At 35.4% G+C, this 22,668-nt stretch overlaps 1 protein-coding gene across 1 annotated transcript in view; it reads left to right on the top strand.

Annotated features, from left to right (window-relative positions):
• Window positions 1–22,668, top strand: part of GCH1 (GTP cyclohydrolase 1) — an 82,806-nt gene that overhangs the window by 55,029 nt on the left and 5,109 nt on the right. The window contains exons 2-4 of the mRNA XM_074290761.1: window positions 662–771; window positions 15,362–15,417; window positions 21,692–21,723. Coding sequence (XP_074146862.1) covers window positions 662–771; window positions 15,362–15,417; window positions 21,692–21,723 — 198 coding nt within the window. The remainder of the gene's footprint in view (window positions 1–661; window positions 772–15,361; window positions 15,418–21,691; window positions 21,724–22,668) is intronic.

The following is a 22,668-nucleotide window of genomic DNA, read 5'->3' on the forward strand; positions in this document are numbered from 1 at the left end:
AGTTCATTTCAGAGATTTAAGCTGCCTATACAGAACACCTTTTGAGCGCAAGTAATGTTTATAGAATAAGAAAGGGGTATGGTAATAAATATTTAACAACTGGGATTTGAAGAAGGAGTATGTACATTATCTTCTCAAGTCTAGACAATCCATAAAACAAATAATTAAATCTTAATTTGTAGCAATTAATTATTTCTAGAATATGATAATTTAATTATATTGATAAATTTAATAACCTCATATGATATATTTAATATATCATACAATATATTTATATATTTTACTGATGATTTAATAACTTGTTCTGAAAACTGGTTAGAGATGGTTCCAGTAGACTCTTACCTATCCCTGAAACTTCCTTTTGGCTTCTCTAAGTAGGGACCAGGCATCTTGGCAGTGTATCTAGCATTCTAGATAGAGACAGTGCAAACCAGTTTTCAATGTAGTTCTTCAAAACTATATTCAAGGGGAAATTTGACTCTTGGTTAGAATGAAGGTCTGAAGCCGTAATATTAAAATGTCTGTAGAAAAACCATGGCTTGGAGGGGTTAATAATAAAACTCTGTCTCTGTCATAGGAATGCTAATTAAAACATGATAAATTGACATTAACAATGTTTTTACAAAGTTGGAAGATTACTAAAACAAACATTTAATTTCAGATATCCTGAATGATGCTATATTTGATGAAGACCATGATGAGATGGTGATTGTAAAGGACATAGACATGTTTTCAATGTGTGAACATCACTTAGTGCCATTTGTTGGAAAGGTAATGTTGATTCTTACTCGAAGGAGATTGTCATTTTTATTATCTTTGTTTATTTCTGGAGTTAGCAATTTTTAAAGTAAATTTTTCTTTTAAGTTCATCTCTCTCTTTTTTTTTTAGAATAAAAGTTCCCTTTATGTATGTGTGTGTATGTTCATATATACATATATATGATATTTAGAAAGTATCCTTTCTTCTCCCTTTATCAACTAATGAATCTAATAGTTTCTGACATTTGATTTCAAAGCACTTCATAGAATAGCAAAAAATCTCCAGCACAGACATTTGGTATTAAATCAGAGCATCTTCATTAGTAGTCTTGCTATTTATAACAAAGATTTGAAAAGGCTACATTGGGACTTTAATCAAGGTAACTGCAGTGACTCAGTGAATTTCTGCTCTTTATTCTGGTTAATCGATGGATGATCCAAAGTGAATGTTTAATACTGCATTCTAAGGTCATTGGTGAGAGCAGTATTAACTTTAAACGCAGCATTAGAGTTGACGCAGAATTTCATATTTATTACTAGAATTTCATATTCTGATTAAAATAGTTCACAACACATTTATGTTATTTCTCATAAGAAAACATATACAATGTTCTAATCTAACATAAACAACTTGAATCTAAGACAACTTCAGTGATCAGTTGAGATATAAGCTTCCTTTGAATTCCACATCCCAAATATGTTTAATCTGAGAATGGTTTTTGTTTTGAGAATTTGAGAATTTGGGGTCACGTGAGGTATCTCAAAAGAATTTGCAGGCTTAAACCCATTGCAAGTCAGAGGGCAAAATTTATTGTAATTGTAATGCCATTAACAAGCAGGCTAATTCCAAAACAAATTAGCAGGGAAATATAAGCAAAGAGACACATTTATCCAGCTTTCTATCATTGTCATGCTAATTCTATGAGCCAGAGATAAGAGAGAAGTGGTCTCCAGAATTTGGTTCTTACTGAAAAGGTTATCAATCAGGAGTGAATTGAGGAATGATATATTTAGAATCAGACATATTGTTATTCGTAGATAGGGAGTTTGGGAAGTCTCTGAGGCAGACTCCAAAACCAGATTTAGATTTACTGACTTATTGTTAGAACAGAAGCCCCTTCCCCCAAATCAGGGGACCACAAAATCATATTACATAATTTTTCCCTCTCAAGCAGTTTGTACCCCAAATTCATTTGGGACAAAGAGATGGAGATCTCATCTTCTGAAGCTGCTTCATGCTAATAAGTGGCATAGAACTGTCCCTGCCTGGTGGGGTCCAGACCAGGGAGGGGAGGCAAGATGGTGGCAGCAGCATTTAGGATGGTGCTGGGTGTCAGGATCAGTTAGCCAATGGTATTCAAAGTAAACAAAGGAACAAATCTCACAAGTAGGTTAAAAATACAGGGGCCAAGGGGCAGCTAGGTGGCGCAGTGGATAGAGCACCAACCCTGAATTCAGGAGGACCTGAGTTTGGATCTGGTCTCAGACACTTAACACTTCCTAGTTGTGTGACCCTGGGCAAGTCACTTAACCCCAGCTTCAGTGGGGGTGGGGTGGGAATGCAGGGTCCAAATATGAGCAAAAAAAAAAAAAAAAAAAAAGAATTAATTTAAAGTAGAGTTAGTATAGGGGTTAGTGGAGATAATATAGCCAGGAACCCCATCCAGAGGAAGGCTGGGGTAGGGGTAGGTGGGGGGAAATGAGGCTATCATGAATCTAAACAGATTTTCTTAGGATAAATACCAAAGAACATTTTCCCCAAATCCCCACTTTTGTCTCCTTAAAGGGGTGGGAGTTGTGTCTGAAACAATGGTATTATATACAGTGAAAGGACACTCAGATGACTTGGGGTGCAAGCACCATAACAGGTCCCTCAGAAACATCAAAGTAAAATCTAAAACCCATTTTACAAAGAAAATCATAACCCTTAGGTGTACATATGGTACCTGAGATCAAGTTTTGTAGTATCTTCCTAGTTAGTTGTCCCCAAGGATAATGATAATTACAATATCAATCAGAATTTTAGTTCTCAGGAGGTTATGAAGAAGCTTCAAGGAAGATGGTGTAGAAGCATTATGAGTGAGTTTTCCAGGATGATCTTGGAATGAATATCCTACAATTATGTGGGCAAGAGATCCTTTAGTCAGGTTAGCTAGTTCCCTTAGCTAGTACAAATGGGGTGGCATCCAGGATGAAGATGGTGACATTTGGGAAAATGGGGCCTTTGCAAATAATGCATCAGGTTCCATCTGGGGCTATCTTGAAGATGCTGATGGCCCACCCAAAAATCCTGAATGCCCCCCCTGCTCACAGAGTTCCCCTAACTAAGGACTGAGGAGTTATCTCCCCACTTGAGGACCACAGAGAGTGGTGGGGTGGGGGTGGGGTGGGTGGGGACCCAGAGAATGACACCAGGACAGCTAGATAAAATACTAGGAGCAAAGCTCTCATCCTCATAGTGTTGTTAAAGGAATACCTGAAAAAAGTGGAAAATAACAAGAAAGAAAGAAAGCTAACCTTATTTGAGAAGTGAAGGCTGGGTCATCATCACTCTACAAAGAGCTGGGCAGACCAAAAAAAAGTTCTCCTGGATTTGCCCTTTCAAGGAGAAAAAGGAAATTCATTTTGTCCCTTGGGATACTTGTATAGGGCTCCTGACTTCTACTGACCATTTGCTCTAATTATAGGAATTTGCTATAAGAGGAAAAAGCAGGGATGCAGTTATAATGGCATCAAAACAGGTCCTTCAGGCCTCAGCCTGAGAGCACATATATGAGAGGATAAAACATCCTTAGAGCTGTTTGACAAATAAAGCAGTAATAAGTAGCCAGACTCAGAAATAATCAGGTGGGAAATAAAGAAAGAGAACTGGGAAACAGTCAGAAGGAGTCATGTAATTTAAGCAAAGGCTGAGGTTGTGTCCTCCCAGCTTTTGCCCAGATAAATTATTCACCTACATATTTCAGGAAGGCATTCTCTAAGTAATTTGTGGCATTTCTCTCTTGAATAGTGGGCTACTACTTTTTTAATGATCAAGCAATCAAATTTAGAACTCAAAAGAGTATCAGTCATAGTCCCAAAAAATTTTATCTTTAATAGCAAATTCTACCACTCACAGCTTATTTTAAAAGTTTATCAGGACTTCTGGAATTATGCCCCAGAAATTATCAAACTGTGCATACCCTTTGATCCATCAGTGCTACTACTGGGCTTATATCCCAAGGAAATACTAAAGAAGGGAAAGGGACCTGTATGTGCCAAAATGTTTGTGGCAGCTCTTTTTGTAGTGGCTAGAAACTGGAAAATGAATGGATGCCCATCAATTGGAGAATGGTTGGGTAAATTATGGTATATGAATGTTATGGAATATTATTGTTCTGTAAGAAATGACCAGCAGGATGAATACAGAGAGGCTTGGAGAGACTTACATTAACTGATGCTGAGTGAAATAAGTAGAACTAGGAGATCATTATACACTTTAACAACAATACTATATGAGGATGTATTCTGATGGAAGTGGATATCTTCAACATAGAGAAGATCTAATCCAGTTCCAATTGATCAATGATGGACAGAATCAGCTATACCCAGAGAAGGAATACTGGGAAATGAGTGTAAACTGGTTGCTTTTTTTGTTTTTCTTCCCAGGTTATTTTTACTTTCAGAATCTAATTCTTGCTTTGCAACAACAACAACAAAAAAATTCGGTTCTGCATATATTGTATCATGGATATACTATAACATATTTAATATGTATGGGAATGTATGGGAATGCCTGCCATCTATAGGGGAGGGGATGGAGGGAAGGAAGGGAAAATTCAGAACAGAAGAGTACAAGGTATAATGTTGTAAAAAATTACTTATGCATATGTACTGTCAAAAATGTTATAATTATAAAATTAACTTTTAAAAATTAATAAAAAATTAAAAATAATTTTTAAAAAGTTTATCATGACTTACACACATCGGAGATTTTGTTTAACATGTTTTATATGTTTAAACTTATCCTGGTGTAAAAGATCATTTATTTAACAACCTTATAGATTCTTAGTAAACATATTCCTTTGTTTAGAAATTATAAATCCTAAATAGGTTCAATTCTTAGGGTTGATGACCTTGTTTATCCTGGTGGTGTCAATAAAACTAGAAAGTTTACACATTAAGGGGAGTTGACAGAGACCTTAGGGAAGGAGACGAGCTTGCTGTTACCCACCCCAGCTCTTCTTAGTGTTTTCATGAGTTGTGCTGTTTTATAACTCCCCCGACTATGTGAAGGAGGAAAAGGTATTGCATACCTCATATTTGGAGATGAACTGATAGGTTTAACATGATGACAATAACTCCAAGCAACTTAGTTAACAATTTTAGAATTTCCTAAGTAATAACCAAATAATCTTAGATGTAATTTCTGTTGCCTTAAATGAGTTTCCCTTTTGTTTTAGGGAGAAAACAAGACATTCTTAAGGAGGAAAAGGTATTGCATACCTCATATTTGGAGATGAACTGATAGGTTTAACATGATGACAATAACTCCAAGCAACTTAGTTAACAATTTTAGAATTTCCTAAGTAATAACCAAATAATCTTAGATGTAATTTCTGTTGCCTTAAATGAGTTTCCCTTTTGTTTTAGGGAGAAAACAAGACATTCTTAAAATTGAGATAGAACAGATTTTTAAAATTGACTTAACTTTAGTTAATGAGATTCTCTAGATTCTGATTAAATGTCCTGGATAAACTGAGTTGCAATTTGGTTATTTTTCAATATATGAAAATCATCTCTTTTTTGTGAGCCAGGAAAAAGGGTTAAGGTACCGGTTTTTACTGACAGGGCTCTCAGAAGCGTCACTCTAGAGTTTTTAAAGTAGTGGCAAACTACTTTTCTGTTTTCTTAAAGTTCCAAAACTTTTCTGTTAACACTATCACATCAGACAAATTTCCAAATTACTTTACACACATATAGAAATCATTTATCTGTTGTTCACATCAAAAAAAAGCCTATAAAGGTATCAAATATGAAGCAATTATATCCAATAAAGCAGTTAATATTCATATAGCATGTTTTATGCTAAGCACTTTTGCAGTCATGTGGTTTTTACAACTATTATTTCTCTTTACAAATCAGAAAACTGGGCAGAGATAAAATTATTTGCTACAAATTACATAGCTAAAACAAATCCACAATTGAAACAGAGAATGGTGGCCTTACCAAATGTAGGGGCAAACTGGCTTTCTCACATTACACTACTATGCTGGGTGTTGTTAGAGATACTCTAATTCTTCCCAAGCAGATCCCAGGTGCTAGGATATGGTAGTTTCAGATGCCAGGGCTCAGGGAATGCTGACTATGGAGCTTGGCCCCCAATCCATCCCCATTCCCCAAAGCTGGATTGGGGAGTTGTTTGGGCAAGATTATGTGGGGTTCCCATGGCTACTTCCCCTATTTCTACAGGTGAGGCAGAATTTGAGTTTTAATCTGATCTAAGATGAGGATCTTGATATATTGATCTTGTTATCAAGCCCCATAGCTTAAATACATTCAGGTACATTCAGGACCACTCTAAATTTACTGGGAAGTGGAGTGGAAAGGGTCCCTTAATACCTTCTGGGGTGCTTTCTCAAAGAAGCAGAGTGGGACTCTGGATAAGATAGGAGTCAAGGAAGGGTTAGCAAAAAGTTGCTATTTACCTAGTTTGTTTTTTCTTTTTTTTTCTTTCAGAATTAGGTAAATTCCTGGAATTATCTCTAATATTTAATTGCCAAACTTCTAATTGTTGCTTTCAAAATTTTGAAAATCTACTAACGTATTATTTTAATTTTAATTAACTAACTTTTTTTTTTTATGTAGCCCCCAACTTGGCCAGAGCTGAAGTCTAACAGAGAAAAAGTTAGGCTTTTAAAAACTTATTCCAGCATTCTAACTACAGCATAGAGGTTTTTTTCTTACTCGTTGCATTTTAAATCTTTTCACATAACAAAATCTAGCTCACAGAACAAACATGACACATTCTGCACAGAGATGTAGACACAGACAAAATGATAAGAAAGAGTCCCATCTTTGTCAAAAGCCATAATTTTTTTTTTTTTTTTTTTTTTTTTTTTTGTGTCTGAAGCTGGGGGTTAAGTGACTTGCCCAGGGTCACACAGCTAGGAAGTATCTGAGATCACATTTGAACTTGGGTCCTCCTGAATTCAAGGCTGGTGCTCTATCCACTGTGCCACCTAGCTGTCCCATCCATAAAATTTTTCCAAAATCTACCCCTCTCCCCCTACCCCCGACAAAATCAGGGGACCAAGAAATCATATTATATCAATTATATAGGAAGTTCATGGCAGAATCAGTATTTGACTCTATCTCCTTACTCTCATTTTACAGTACTTTCTATTCTATCATTTTTGTTTAATTTCAATTTTTTCCTATGTTTCACTGTTATTATACTAATTATACTAATTTTGTGCACTTAAAATATTTTATATAGCTAAGGTATAATGTTTGAAATGATCAATTAGCTAATTAGCTTTACAGAACTGCAGAATTTGAGAGTTGGCAGGGACATTAGCAGACATCTGGTCTAATTCATACACAAAAGGGAGTCCCCCCTTAACATACTGGACCACCATACAAGTAGGCAGTGAGACTTTACTTGAAAATCTTCAACACGAAGAGAATACCACCTTTTGAGGGGGTGGATAGCTTTAATATTTAGGAACTTTTTCCTGAAATCAAGCCTAAATATGTCTCTTTTCAACCACTACCCATTGAATTGAATCTATAAAATAATGATTTTTTTTTTAATAAGAGTAATGTCCCATAAAATCAAATAAACAGAAGAATGAATTGAAGCTCTGTCTATAAATGTTCCCTAGTGTAATATCAGCTCCTTCAGGGGGTTGTTTTCATTTTATTTATTAACAAATCAGTAAATAAGCATCTATTCAATGTCTGCTATGTGCTGGGGTTGATACTAAGTACCAAAGATAAGAAATTAAAAAAAAAAATTATCTGAAGAAAGTTAAAGAAACACCCTAAAAGAATTGATATTCAAATGAATAAGATAACCTGAAAAAAAACTAAGTAACTATAAATATATATACATATAATACAAATAGAAGGTAACCTCAGAGAGAAGGTACTAGTTATATGAGGGACAGGAAAAGATCTTCAGGAGGTGGGATTTAATCTGCTTCCTGAAAAAAAAGGGAAAGGTGTTAAAAGCCAGCTAAAGGAGGAGTCATGGTGGGAGCATATGCACTGATGATTCTTTACTGCAAGTGGCAATTGCATTCTCATGGGCTTATTTCTCATTGACTCTTTTTGGGAGGTATGCAATATTGCTGATTAAATTGGATATGATTGTGAAGTCTATGCTGGCTTCACAGTGTTCTTCACCGCTGCAGTCACTCTAGAAAAATGTGTATCTACCTCCAGCTTCATTAAGCTAGTCTTCATCTGCCAGCTTTATTCCATTCAGGGCTGCTAATTGAATACAATACTTGATGACTTCTCTAGCAACTAGAACTGTTTGTCTCTTAGGTCTACTAGATTTCATGTGCCTATAAGTGTGCACACTTTCCATGTACCAAGGATGAATGGAATCATCTTCATAAAAGCTTTTGTTTCAATTTCATGGTGAGATCCCCTTCTGCTAAGGTAAGCAGCTCAGAATTTGGCCGTTGCCACAGTACTTCAAAGTGGATGAAACAGTAGATGATGATATCTTTACTCGTACATGAATTTGATTTAAATGAGGCAGAGATGCACCAAGTCTTGAGGCTCACTCTCTTTTGGACATTATTGATGGATGTCCAGTGGCAAGACAGAAGTCAAGATAACTCATGATTGCCTGGAATGTAGTGGATGACCATGGTGTCTTCTATGTCTGACCAAACTCTTAAGTGCTCCACAGTGTCTGCTTTAGTCACTGTGGCCACTGGGACAAAATTAATTTAGTTCATCCATTCCTTTTGGAGAAGTCTTACTTGGATGGATATCCCCCAAATTCACAGACAGATTTGAAACCTGGTGATTACCCTCAGCCTGGTCTGACCTATTGCTTAGAGAGTTTTATGGAGATGTGACCACTGCGCATGTTACAGCTTCTTAGAGTCACAAGTGAGTGTTAGGTGACAGATGGACACCTAAAGTAGATGAGAAGCCCTGAAAGGGCTCAGCAAACTCTCATCAGAAGTTCTGGTCTTCTCTGAATACTCCTCACACCCTAATTACACATTGTTATGTGAGAGTGATAAAGGTGATAAGTGGTGCAGAGTGCTGGACCAACCACAGATGCATCTTCTCCACACTAAACATTCATATTCAATGAAAAATAGAAGTCCCAAGAGAAGATGACTGCCAGGAGACTCAACAATAATAAGCTAGAGCATTCTTCTGTACATGAACATTAAATTGCTGAAGTGGAAAGAAATCTGAGTCAGCAATAGTGGAACAGAATAAATGTAGGTAGCTTTCAGAGACTTATGTATAGCATGGCATTTGCTCATTTGGGTCAAAACATCCATGAACCTCAGAATTGATAGATGAAAATTATGGGGAAATTTAGAAGCTGCTAAAAGAGAAATGAAAAACATGAAGTCCACAGAGTTTATCAACAAGTTTGACAGCATTTAATTCCATTAAAAAAATGCAAGTGAAACTTGAGACGTCCAGGATTCTTGCTTTTACAAAAAGGAAGATGAGATTCATCTCTATGTTACAGAAGTAATCCCAAGTACTTCTATGACACCCTGAAGAATATGGGCCAAGACTCTGGTGTATTGCACTTATCGATCAAGGACAAAGATAAGATCTTGGAGACATGGGTCAAACACTTCCATAGTGTTTTGTTGTTGTTGTTTTTTAACAAATCATCATCAACCAATTCTGAAGCCACTGATTAAATTAAATTAAATTGAAGCTGAAACATTTTTCTTTAGATGAACCTCCAACTGAAGAAGAGATACTGAAAGCCATCATTGTCTTGTGTGACAAAAGTACCTGGTGCTGATTCCCTCCCAGCAGAGATCTACAAGGCAAAGAGTCCAATTGTGTGTATGTGGAAACTGACAAATTTTTTGCATTATATGGCAAGAGGAAGTTATACCCCAGGAGCTTAAGTCTGCCCCCATGGTTCATCTTTAGAAAGGAAAAAGAAATAGGCTGACCTGTGGCAATCACAGAGTGACCTTTCTCTATTCTTTACTCATTGACAGCAGTATTCAGGCCAGTAATCCTTAGGCTGATTAATCATCTGGAAGTTTACATCTGAAAGCTAGTGTGGCTTCAGGAAGGACTGTGGAGCAGTTACCATATTATTTGCCATGCAATTATAGGAGAAATGCCAGGAGTAGAACAAGGGTCTGTATACAATGTTTGTCAACCTGACCCAAGCCTTTGAAGTTGTCAGTCATGAGGGCCTGTGGAAAAATCATGACAGAATTGGGTTGTTGTTGGGTTAGTGGAGGCTGGGTGATTGCTCCCATGCTACTTGGCATGATGCCCTCCATGATGTCATCAGACACCTTCAAAAAAGATGAAAATTAACTTCTGCACTGATGGTGAACTATTTAACTTGAACATGCTTATAAGCCAAGAGCAGGCCAAATTACAGAGAGAGTTGGTACATGATTTTATTTGTAGATGATTGTGTATTCAATATAGCCTCTAAGGCCCAAATGTAACAGAGTATGGATTGATTTTCTGGTGCTTATACTAATTTTGGGTTGACAATCAACATCAAGAAAACAGGAATCTTCCACCAGTCATTTTTAGAACCATTATAAATAGAGAAAATCTAAATGCTGTGGTTAAGTTCATATACCTTGTCAGTATACTCTCTGGGACTATCCACATAAAGTGATGAGGTTGAGGCATGAGTTGACCAAGCTTGTTCAGAGCTTGGGAGGTTCCAAAACAACGTGTAGGAGAGCTGCATGCCAGATTGAAAGTGTACAGAATCATGATGCTACATTGTTGTTTCCTTGTGAAACCTGTACTGTCTTTCAATGCCATATCAGGAAACGGAACTGCTTTCACTGGAATTGTCTCAGGAAGATCCTGAAGATCACCTGGTTGTGGTAGTTCCAAACTCATTTTGAACTGATGAGCCACAGTTGAGTACATTACATTGTGACTCCATTATGATGTCATTGGTCTCCTTCAAAAACAAACAACAACAATATTAACATTTTGTTTTCCTTAGTAATTTGGGTCTTTTTAATTTTCAGTTAGTTGGTTGTCTGAATGAAAAAGGGCAGTAGTAATGAATATTTAAGTAGGGATATATCTAACACTTTGAGGATTGAATAAAATAGAGATCAAACTAGACTAGACCTAAATTACACCATAAAATATTGGGTAAGTGAATGAATGGATCTTAATCTTCTCTGAGCACATTTATATTGAGAGGCAAAATGGTGGGATGAATAGAGCATTTAATTGGCTATTAAATGTTCTGAATTTGAATATTATCTTCATTATTTACTGTTTGTATGTCCTTGAGCAAGTAAGTCATTTAACCTTTGAAATCCTCATTTTCTGGAATTGTAAAAGGAAGAATTTGGACTAGGTGATCTTTAAGATATCGTGCAGGATGTAATCAGATATGTCTATTATTTCTGTGAACATATCTATGGAATAAAAAAGCTCAGTTAACCTCTTGGGTCAACTAATTATCCTTTACATGAACAGCAAAATAGTGTTTTCTTTAACTCTATGAGAGGGATCATTCAGAGAATGGTTAGGTTCAAGATTGTGAGGAATGTAGGTAAAGCCACAAGTCATTGAGCTAACCAGAGTGGTTACTGATAGTTTGCACACTGATTTAATAAATAGATTACACACTCTTTTCCAAAAAGATTATTAAGATGTGATTCTCTATCACATTAAAGGAATTGGGATTCCACTTTGAGCCGGTAAGTGAGAAGTGAACTAGACTATATAGTTAGCTGAATCCTAGGATTAACCCTCTTTAGCCAAATGACTGCCTTTGAATGAATCTTCTATGTTAGAGGTTCTTGGGATTTTATACCAAGGGCTGCTGCAGCCAGTAGTATATACCTTTCCCAAGAGTATTAATATTAGATTAAGCAGATAATGCTAAGTATGAAAATCAACATAATTGAAGTCAGGGGCTAATATACTTATTCATTCTCTCTAATTGACTATCTGCAAATTTCTCTCCCTCCTTCTCTCTTCTACCCAATAAAAGAAGCCTGATCTAACTGACTTGTTTTAATACCAAACATAAAAATAAATTTTACTAAGTACATAATCAAATATACCTATGGATTTTTGCAGGTTTAGTGGTTCTCCCAGAGTTTAACTATGTGGTAGAGGTAAGAAGCAAAGTCTTCCTGACTCCAAGCTGAGCACATTAACCAGTACATCACACTTCTCCCTCCCCTGCCAGCTCCTGTAAAAATTTAAACATGGGATAGAACTTGTATTCATAAAGAGTAGTTAAAAGTTAATCTTGCTTTCTTAATTCAAAAGAAGGCCACAAAACTTTAACTGTAACTGTGGTTACTACTGTCAGGTTATGGGGAAACCTTTGGGTGCTCACTTCTAAACCTATCACTTGGGGCAGCTAGTTGGTGCAGTGGATAAAGCATCAGCCCTAAAGTTAAGAGGATCTCAGTTCAAATGTGACTTCAGACATTTAACACTTCCTAGCAAGTCACTTAACCCCAATTGCCTCAGCAAAAGAAAAAAAACAAACAAAAAAAACCTATCACTCAGAAATCTTTACTGTTGTCCTTCCCCTTATCAGCTCCTAGATGCAATCAGCTCCTAGAAAAGGAAATTGACTAATCTGACATAGGAATATAGCTGTAAAACATTCCCACCATAAACCTGAAGTATTCTTCCACAATACCCACAGAGGGGAGAAGGAACAGTGTTGATCACCTTCTCATTTAGGTCCCTTTTTTTGTGTGTATTTTTGTGACACTGCTTCTTGGTTTTCTTCATTTCCTGTGGTTCTGTCCTACATTCTCTTTTCATAGTCACAGAAATCCAAGTTTTAGAGATGAAAGGGACTTAGAGGTCATAGATGAGGAAATGAAAGTCCAGAAAAGGTGAATTAATTGAGACATAATCACATAGCTATTAAGTGTCCCTTTCCTTCTATTCTATCACCTTTAATAATCTCATCAGCTTCCATAGATGGGATAAGTTCTCATTTTTATGCAGATGATTCACAATCTTGCAATCTAGCCATTGTCTTTCTTTTAAGTTCCAATCACCAAACTGGGCAGTTCCAAATTAATGTCCCATTGATATCTCTTACTAAATATGTTTAAAATGAACTCATGTCTCCCTTTCCTTCTCTTCCAGACTTTCTCATTACTGTTGAGGACACCACTATCCTATTCCCACATTGCCAATCCAATGCCAAATCTTATCATTTTCAATATCCCTCACATATGTTCCCTTCTCTCTATGCACAACTGTATTACAAACTCCCATCATTTCTCCCCTAAGCTATTACTATAACTTTTTCATTTGTCACTGACTCAAAATTTTCCCACCCAACTATATACTTTGTTCATCTGTCAGAATGGATTTTCTGAGGTATAAATCTGACCATGTTACTACTCCCCACCCTCCTCAGTAAACCTCAAAAAATTTTGGTGGTTCCCTATTCCAAGATCAAATTTAAGTCCTCTTTGTGGTATTTAAGACTCTTTATAACTTGGTTCCTTCCTCCCTTTCTGTCAATCACATTAAATATCCTCTGTGTACACTGTAAGCCAGCTACATTGTAGGCCTACTGTTGTTTTGTATGACATTCAACTCTTTTCTTTTTGCCTTTGTACTATTTTCCATCCCTGAAATGCTTTCCTTTCTTACTTCTGGCTCTTGACATCACTAACTTTTTTAAAGGTACAGTTCAAGTATCCCTGTCTTTATAAGTCCTTCCCTACTCCATAATCCCTTAAGACTTATCCTCTAAGCTCACCTTTCAACTACTCTGCATTTCTCATATATATATATGTATATATATACCAAGTGAATCATATATGTAGGGAATATAGATAGAAAATGATGCTCATTGCTTCTTTCTCTCTTTTTGGAGTCCTAATGTACCTCTCCTGTTAGGTTCCTTAACAGGTGGTGTAGGTACTTAACAATTCTCTAGTTCAGAATTCACACCTTTAATTCACACCTTTAAAAGGAGTTTGCTCATTGGCCCCTTAAAGAGTTCCCACAAGTCCATTCTCTGGGAGAATTTAAGGAGCCAGGATTCAGGAAGAGGAGGATTTGAGATTCTACTGTGGTGCTGACTGGGGACACTTGGACAAGAGCAGATTCACAAGTCTAAAGGAAAAGCCTGCTCATGGACTTCTGGGAGATTCACATCTAGGATTGAATTCTGGGAAACCCACAATCCCACCCTCTTGGAGGCAGAGTCTGATTCATTCCCACTTCTACCTTCGCCTTGGCTGGAGGCTCCAGAAGCATCCTAAGAAACCTCCTCCCAGAGAAGAATTACAACTGAGAGACAACAGGCCCCCAAGTTGGGGAAGGATTTTTGCTTATCCTGACTAGCCTGGACACAACACTCTCCTTAGTAAACATATTTCTAATAGGCAAATAACTCATCTGTGGGCTCCCAGAGTCTGTTCCTCTTTAAAGAGTGACTCTTGATTGCTAGGGATAGGATCCTCTTGAAGAGGTCCAGCTCTTTGAAGCTATAGTTCCAAGTCTGGGATGATTTTCTGGAGCAGCATGTATCTCTTCTTCCTCAATTGTGCCTCAAACTCTTTAGAAATGATTTTCCAACTCCTAGGTAAGGTGTCTCTAGACAAATAGTGCTATTTTTTTTTTTTTTTTGTTACTATGGCTCTTAGGAGGGAGGGCGAATGAAAGAAAATCCCGTTTTTTCCTGCCCCAAATCAATAGGTGACAGGCTTCTTCCTTGACAGGTGGTTATATCTTAGGCTATCCTGAATGGCCAAACTGCACAGATCACCTCTCTAAAGCCTTATAGTTTTGTGGCTAATTTTGTTGCTGGCCTAATGATATTGCTGACTTCTAATTCAGAAAAAGGTATTTTTTTTTTGGGGGGGGGGCAAAAGAATAACATAAAAGCAGTGACAATATTCTGTGATTATACCAGGAGAGATGGCAAAATGGGAAGCAAATCCCCTATTTACATTATATGGTAGCATTCAGTGAAAGAATAGCTTTGTCTAGTCACAGATTACTGTATTAAACAGAATGGATATAGTTAATATTTTTTAAAAGAAAGGGACTTACTGTTTGTTGTTACTTATGTTGTTCCCAAATATATAAAAATATTAGTTTTATGGATATAAAATACTCTTTGGAAAATGCCCTATAATTCTAACATCAAGGCAAAGATAGGATCATCATATTTGAAGAGGGAAAGACTTGAATTCTTGATTTTATTTTTTGTTCTTCTCATTTCTTTCCTTCCCCCATCCTAATTTTTTTGGTATTTGCAAAACTACATGGCTTCCTAGGTAATCTAGATTTTTAGTCTTAGTTTAATTTTAAGTATTTTCATGCATTTATACTTTATAATAACTAGTTCATTATTTGCATATTTGTATTTAATTAATGATTTTCTACTCAACAGGTTCATATAGGTTATCTTCCTAACAAACAACTTCTTGGCCTCAGTAAACTTGCCAGGTAAGTACTTATGTTTTGGAAATGATACTTATTAATATTTATATTTATAATATTTACAGAATTTTTACCTTTTAATAATTATCATTTGGTGAGTCATATTTGAATAATATTTTTTGCAATAGTTATCACATTAATTTTTAAATTTAGAGTTAAATCTCAATTTATTATTACAAATTTATTAAAATAAATAAAACATTATTTTTCATTACATTTTTTCCCCTGAGGCTGGGATTAAGTGACTTGCCCAAGGTCACACAGCTAGGAAGTGTTAAGTGTCTGAGATCAGATTTGAACTCTGGTCCTCCTGAATTCAAGGCTGGTGCTCTATCCACTGTGCCACCTAGCTGCCCCTATTTTTCATTACATTTTTAAGCCAAATTCAAGTAGTAGGATTATAATAGGGCCTAGGACTAATTTCATTGATATAAGACAGTTCTGTCTGAAGAAACTTCTATCAGTGTGGTTCAGCACCTTCTCCACAACATATAATCTGAGAGAATTCCTTAGAGTGCCTAAAAGACAAAATGGCTTGCCCAACTTCACACAGCAAGTAAATGTCAAAAACTAAACATGGGGGCAGCTAGGTGGCTCAGTTGATAGAGCACTCAGACTCACTTAACCCCAGCCTCAAAAAAAAAAAAAAATTGGTTTTTATGAACCAATAAAGAAGCATATAGAGAGATGAGGTCACAGAGCAATAGTGACAATCAGAACAGACAACCTTATTTAATTCAGAAGGAAATAAGCTTTTATTAAGCCATTATTATATTACTAAGTTTACAAATATCACCTTGAAGGGACCCCGAAACTCTAAAACTCCTTGAAGGAGAGATTCTCCTTGAACCCTGTGTCTGTGGAACCCCGCCCGAGGGAAACAGCTTCATTCTGTTATCTTGGTGGGACTAGTTAGTTGAAGCATACAATACCAAGATTTTCTACCCCTACTGTTGACTCAACCACTCCCAGTAAATAATCTCATCTAGGTTTGGGGATAGTGACGGCTTTGAGGAAACTCATTCAATTGAAACTTCTATCTCAGATTTCCTTATAAATACTGTAACTTGGAACTCACTTCTTTGCAGAGGACCATGCTATGCCATGCTAGGGCTACGCTATGCTATGCCAAGGAAACCTCTACCTGCTGGGATGATATTCTCTTCCAGCGCTATCCTCTCTATATTCTCATTTATGTCCCTAACAAGACTTATGCCCCTTTGTTGGGATCTCTCTACTAGAAACTTTACTTCTCTGTCAGACTTTGCCACTAAGGAACTCAGCCTTTCTATTCTTGCATAGCAAAGGCTGACTTCCCAATGCCAATAATAAACCTTTTTTCTCAGTCTATCTTTTTCAGGTTTGTAAATTCCTTTACGAAGAATCTCTGTGCCGCCAGAAGGGGACACAACCCATGCGCCAGATCCCAAGGGGGACTAACCTCATTGGTTCACTGAACCCCGAACCTGCTACTAGACCTCATCATTTGGTTCCCTGACAGAAGGGAACCCCAAAACCTAAACCTCATCAACTTCATTTAATTCTTATGTCAACCCTAAATTGTAGATGCTATTATTGTCTCCATTTTATAATTAAAGGTAGAGTCAGTTGGGTAACATAGTTAACATGTTAACAGATATCCAATTAACTATCCAATGTTGGATTTAAACTCAAGTTTTTCCTGACTTCATTCCCAGTACCATCTAAGTAGGGCAGTACAGTTTCTCTATAAGACTACTTTGTGAACAAACCCTTTCCATTTGTTAATATCAATTCAGGGATTTAGAAGAGGATTACTGAAGAAAAGATGTTCTTTTACTCAGAATACTCAGGAGACAGGGATCTTCTGGTTAATTGGATTGGTCTGTTTTAAAAAGATACTATAATTTAATTCTATTTTTCATGAATGGGGGTAGAAACCATTCTTGACCATTCTCTCCAGCTACCTCTGCTTTACTTTTCTTCTTCTTCTTCAGAAGTAGAAGAGAATGAATTAAGAAGGGAGAATCATTTCAATTCCTTTCCCTTTCAAAAGACCTTGTTCAGTCATTCAGGTCAATATAGCTTCATAGTATTCTATTTATTGTCATTGAGTTTAGATAGTATAAGAATTGCAATCTCCTTAGTAAATCTTCAAAAAAAAAAAAACCATCCTAAACTTAGGTTAATGACCTGCAGAGGAGTCTATATACTTTATTCTTAGGACATGGTAGGCATAGAATAAATAAATGCCTAATAATAGTTCCTAGGGATAAATCTCACATTCAATGAAACAGAATGTAATAAGTATTTATAGTTTTCCCTTGATCATTCTCTAATTAAACATTCTCTAATTAAAAAAAAAAAAAAAAAAAAAAAACCAAAACCAAAACAATCAAAACTTGTTATATTGTAGGAGGAATATTTACAAGGGAAAATTTTTAGATAGAAAGATCTAGAAACTCTTATGTTCCATCAAAGAGTAAATAAATAGTAAATGTTAATTCTGGGTTAAGATGGGATAATCCACTTTGTTATTTAGAGGAGAAAAGCTTTTAAAAGATTAAAGGAGAAGCTGATCAACACAATAGTTTATGTTCTCATTAATAGAAAGTAATTTTTAATGCTGCATAAATTTTATTTTTTTTTAAAGTAATGCCTTTTCTTTTTCAAAATACACACAAAAATAGTTTTCAGCATTAACTCTTGAAAAGGCTTGTGTTCCAAATTTTACTCCCTTCTTTTCCCCCAACTGCTCCTGGTCAAGTAATCCAATATAGGTTAAACATGTGCAGTAATAGAAAGTATTTTTAAAAGTAATTTTTTAAAAAGTAGTGCTTACAGTTAAATGTATCCAGTTCTTGCTACTTACAAGGAATGAGATTAGATGAACAAAAATGTGAAATACTATTTTCAGCTTCTTTATCAGAGAATCAATATGATGGTAGTGGAAAAGAATCATAGACTAGAATAGAAACCTCGTTTCAGGTGCAGCTGGATTTACTATATATTGGCCCAGTAAACATCATTAAATCTTAACTACTTTATCTGTAAAAAGGAAACAATTATATCTGCAATTCTAATTACAAAGATGGTTCTAAATAAATCTTTGTGAATAAACTTTGCAAACCATAGAGGGCTAAGTGGTTTGTTTTTGTCTTCATAAGTCTCATTTCTGATTCTTCCTTTGATTTAGAATATTGTAGTGCCTCCAGTCAGCATTATTAATCACTATTTGAGCACCTATTTTGAAGGAGGGGGCATAATTCAGATTATTATGAAGCAGTTCTCAAAGTTAGGGAGTTCACGATCTAATTGAGGATGGACAAGATAGAAGAAATAGCTACTCTCAGAGTTAGGAGGAGGGAAAACACTAGTCTGGAATGATTTCAAAAACAGTAAACAAAAGAGATATATTTCAGGTAAGGGACATTTTATGAACAAAGGCTTGGAGTCAGCAAAAAGCTGTTTGGGGGCAGTAGGCAGTGAGTTACTTGAACAATGAAGACGGCATTCATGTAGGAAAGTTGTGTTAAGTAAAGCTTGAAAGGTAGATTGTAGCCAACTTTAAGAAGAAAAGACTACTCTTATTGGAAAGAACCTTCCATGTGTAAGGATTTACAAGACCAAGAAAACATACTTGAAAGTGTTGTTGTATTTATTTTTTTATCTTCAAAGCAAAGAAGATAAAACAAAATATGTTGAATTAAGGGCATTTTAAATGGGGAGTTTTTAATGACTAGGCATACTGTTGCGGGTGTAGCCCCTCTAAGATTCCTTGTCTGATCTACCTTTGATACAAGATCTGGTCAAACTAGTTTGGGCTTGTACCCAGCCCCCCCACCAGATCTGAACTGGCTTGGATAACCCAACCCCCAACTATCTGAAAAGCCTGCCAAAAATCAGGAATCCGCCCATTACTTCTTCAAGCAGATAAAAAGAGCAAAGCTAGAATCATCTTTGGTCAGAGATTTTAAAGATGCCAGCCAAGATGCTTGCATCAGAGATTCTCTGTCCCCGCTGCCTCTTTCTGCGTATATCTTCCTCTATCTAATGCCTTTTACTAACAAGACCTTAACCTTGCTTCTAAACCTGGCAATAAACATCTTTTGCCCATCTAGGTTTTTGGCCTGTAAATTCATTTACAGGGGATTCTTGCTGCCAATCCTAAGGGGGTTGCAAGGGAGCTCCTTGTGACTCCCTGTGCCCCGAATCCTGCCACTAGACCTCAATTAATCCTATTGAAGTATATACCTCTTTATTAGGTATTTACCTCATCATGTTACCTCATCATTTCGTTCATATTTACCTCATCAATACTATTCTTAAATACAATATTTTTATTTCTATAATTCAAGATGTTTTCTAATTGACAGATCATCAGTGTAACTTTGCAAAAGGGTATATATTTATTTGTTTTACAGTTTTTATTGTTGTCTCCAATGTTCAGTCTCAAATTCCAACTTTCTTTTTCTGTATTTTCAAAACAAATATAACTATATCCTTTTATATTTCTAAAGGCTAAACTAGAAGCTTTTAACTTGGGAAGCTCTGAATTTTTTTTTTAATTGATAACTATTTTAGTATAATTATTTTCCTTTGTAATTAGGATATTATTGTATGCATTAAAAACATTATAAGGGACTTCCTTAGGCTACCAAAGGAATTCATGACACATGCAAAAAAAATATTAAAAATAATTGTTTTAGATAATATCTTAACTTAGTACTTGGTAACAAAAGAACTCCCAAATGTACCCATGATATTTCATATAGTATCATGAACCTAAGACCTTAGCTTTCCCTAAATTTGTTTACTCTGACCATATTTTTTTTTTACAAAATGTTTTACTGATGCCTTTTATTTGTCATTGTCTTGATTGTGATAAAGAAAAACAACTAAGAAAAAAAAACCCAACATCAAAACTGTTTATTTACTATACAGTATTTTGTCATATTTCTCATTGTAAAAGATGTATTTATGTCTTGATGTTTCTTCTATAGAGCTTTCATAGCTTTTTTCACACCCATTTTTTGGAGTTGACTTGAGGAATTCATGACATAATCTAATATCATAAAGCTTGTGAAAAATTAAAAGTGTTTTTATAAATCTTTCTTATAAAAGAGATGTCAATGAGAGAGTATGATGAGGTTTGGCACAGGTCAGAGAGTTGTAGGAATTCCCTTCTGTTCAGCACAGGTCCTTCATAAATTAATTTATGAACTTGAAAAGTCAAACTGGCAAAAGAAGTTTATTATTAAAGATCTAGCAGAGAAATCCTCTAGCAGAGAAGGTTAATTCTAGCAGAGAAATCCCAGCAGAGAGGTAAATAAGGTCTAGTTAGGGAAAAGGTGAGAAAGTGGTCATTAAGTCGCAGTTATGCCAAGGAGAGAGAGAGAGAGAGACACAGAGAGAGAGAGAGAGAGGTTTCTTGGCATGGCATGTTAGGTCCTCTGCTACAAAGGAGTGCACCCAGCTGTTTTCTTGGCTACAAGCTGGGAGTAGCTCTTAATGGGGGTTGGGAGCAGTTTGAGCTAGAATCAGAATAGAGAATCTTGGAATTGAATGAGTGTCTCTGGGCTAATTTGCAATCAGTAGAGTTGGATAGAAATCTCATCTCCAACTCAGGCTAAATAGAAGTGGTCCTGGACTTAACTAGTCCCACCCAGATAACAGTATGAAACCACTTTATCTTGATTCCCTGGGGCGGGTCTCTCAGGGGAGAGCTTAACATTTCCCCCAAAGTCAGAGAAGGAGAGTGTTTCAGAGCTCTCCTCATCAAGTATAATTGGCTCAAATCGATTGTATTAATAGGTTTAGTTGGTTTGCTTGAGAATAGGCTGCTATTAATTAGTAAACAAACCATTTTTAAATTTTTAACTTATAGCTGGAGTTGTTACATATCATTATTAATTATAATGCTTGGATCTTACTTTCAAGCTTATTGGGAAGCTTTCAGTTTTGATTATCATTTAACTTTTATTTATGCCTACTAATTTTTACCATCAGAAACTTTCCTTGAAAAAAAAATTGAAATAAATAAATATATTTGTACCTAATGAATAAAACACTTGAGGGTTTTTTTTCATAATTTTTATTAGTTTAACTAATCTCCTCTGGTCTGCTTACAATATCCGCCACTTCATAAGCCCCTAAGGATTACATTTTCCCACAGTACTGTCTGTTCAGTGTTCATTCATTGTCTCAGAGAGTTTTATCATATAAAGAGATCTCTATCTTATGATATAAGATTTTCATTCAAACTTTTTGAGAATCATCAAGATGAATCTTTATTTTTTAGGATTGTGGAAATCTATAGTAGAAGATTACAAGGTAAACTGTCTAATTTTTTCTTCTTTACATGAATTGAAATATTAATTACCTGAATTAAAGTATGTCAAGATTTTCTATTTTTATATCACAGATTTGTATTAATGACATGTGAGAAAGATACTAGATATTCAGTAATATATTTACAATAGATTTTTTTTCAATAATATTAGGGTGATAGGCAATAGGTTTGTATTATGAAATTTTTTTCAATCTATTAAGTGCACCCTTGCCTCCTTATATTTATGGTGAGACTGTGTAGCACTTATAATTGAGCCCCTTAGTAAGGATCTTCTGTATCTATGGCATCGATTCCTATATATATATATATCTAAACATAGCATAAAAATACCATATATGCCCAACTATATCTATATATACCCACATATATATGTATGTGTAGATTCCTATTTACCTCCATGCCTAGAAAATGTCCAAATCTATATATGTATGTGTGTACATATGTACATTGCACAGATATATACATGTGTGTATCTACATATGCATACATAGATCTGCATTTTATATCTATTATTCCTACATGTATATTTATACAAATATATAAATATATAAATAAATGTACACATAAATATATTTAATACAAAATAATCTACATATAGATTTATGTACCCATAAATAAAAATATATTTACAATGAATATTTTTGAATACATATATATAGATATGTATACATATCTCTACAATTTCTATACTTATACATACATTATAGAACTATATATAAAATATATGGATGTACATGAATGTATATTTGTTTATTATATATGTCTATGTAAAAATCTGATGAGTGTAGATGAATATGGAACATAAACACTGCTTTAGCTGCTTAATTAATCGTATTTATAAATGTCTTAATGTTGACTTGGGTAATTTAGTGAAACTATGATAAAGATTATATTATTAAGCATACAGTATAATCAAAGCTTCTTAA

The sequence above is a fragment of the Sminthopsis crassicaudata genome, chromosome 2 (genome assembly GCF_048593235.1).
Source record: "Sminthopsis crassicaudata isolate SCR6 chromosome 2, ASM4859323v1, whole genome shotgun sequence".
Classification (NCBI taxonomy): Eukaryota; Metazoa; Chordata; class Mammalia; order Dasyuromorphia; family Dasyuridae; genus Sminthopsis; species Sminthopsis crassicaudata.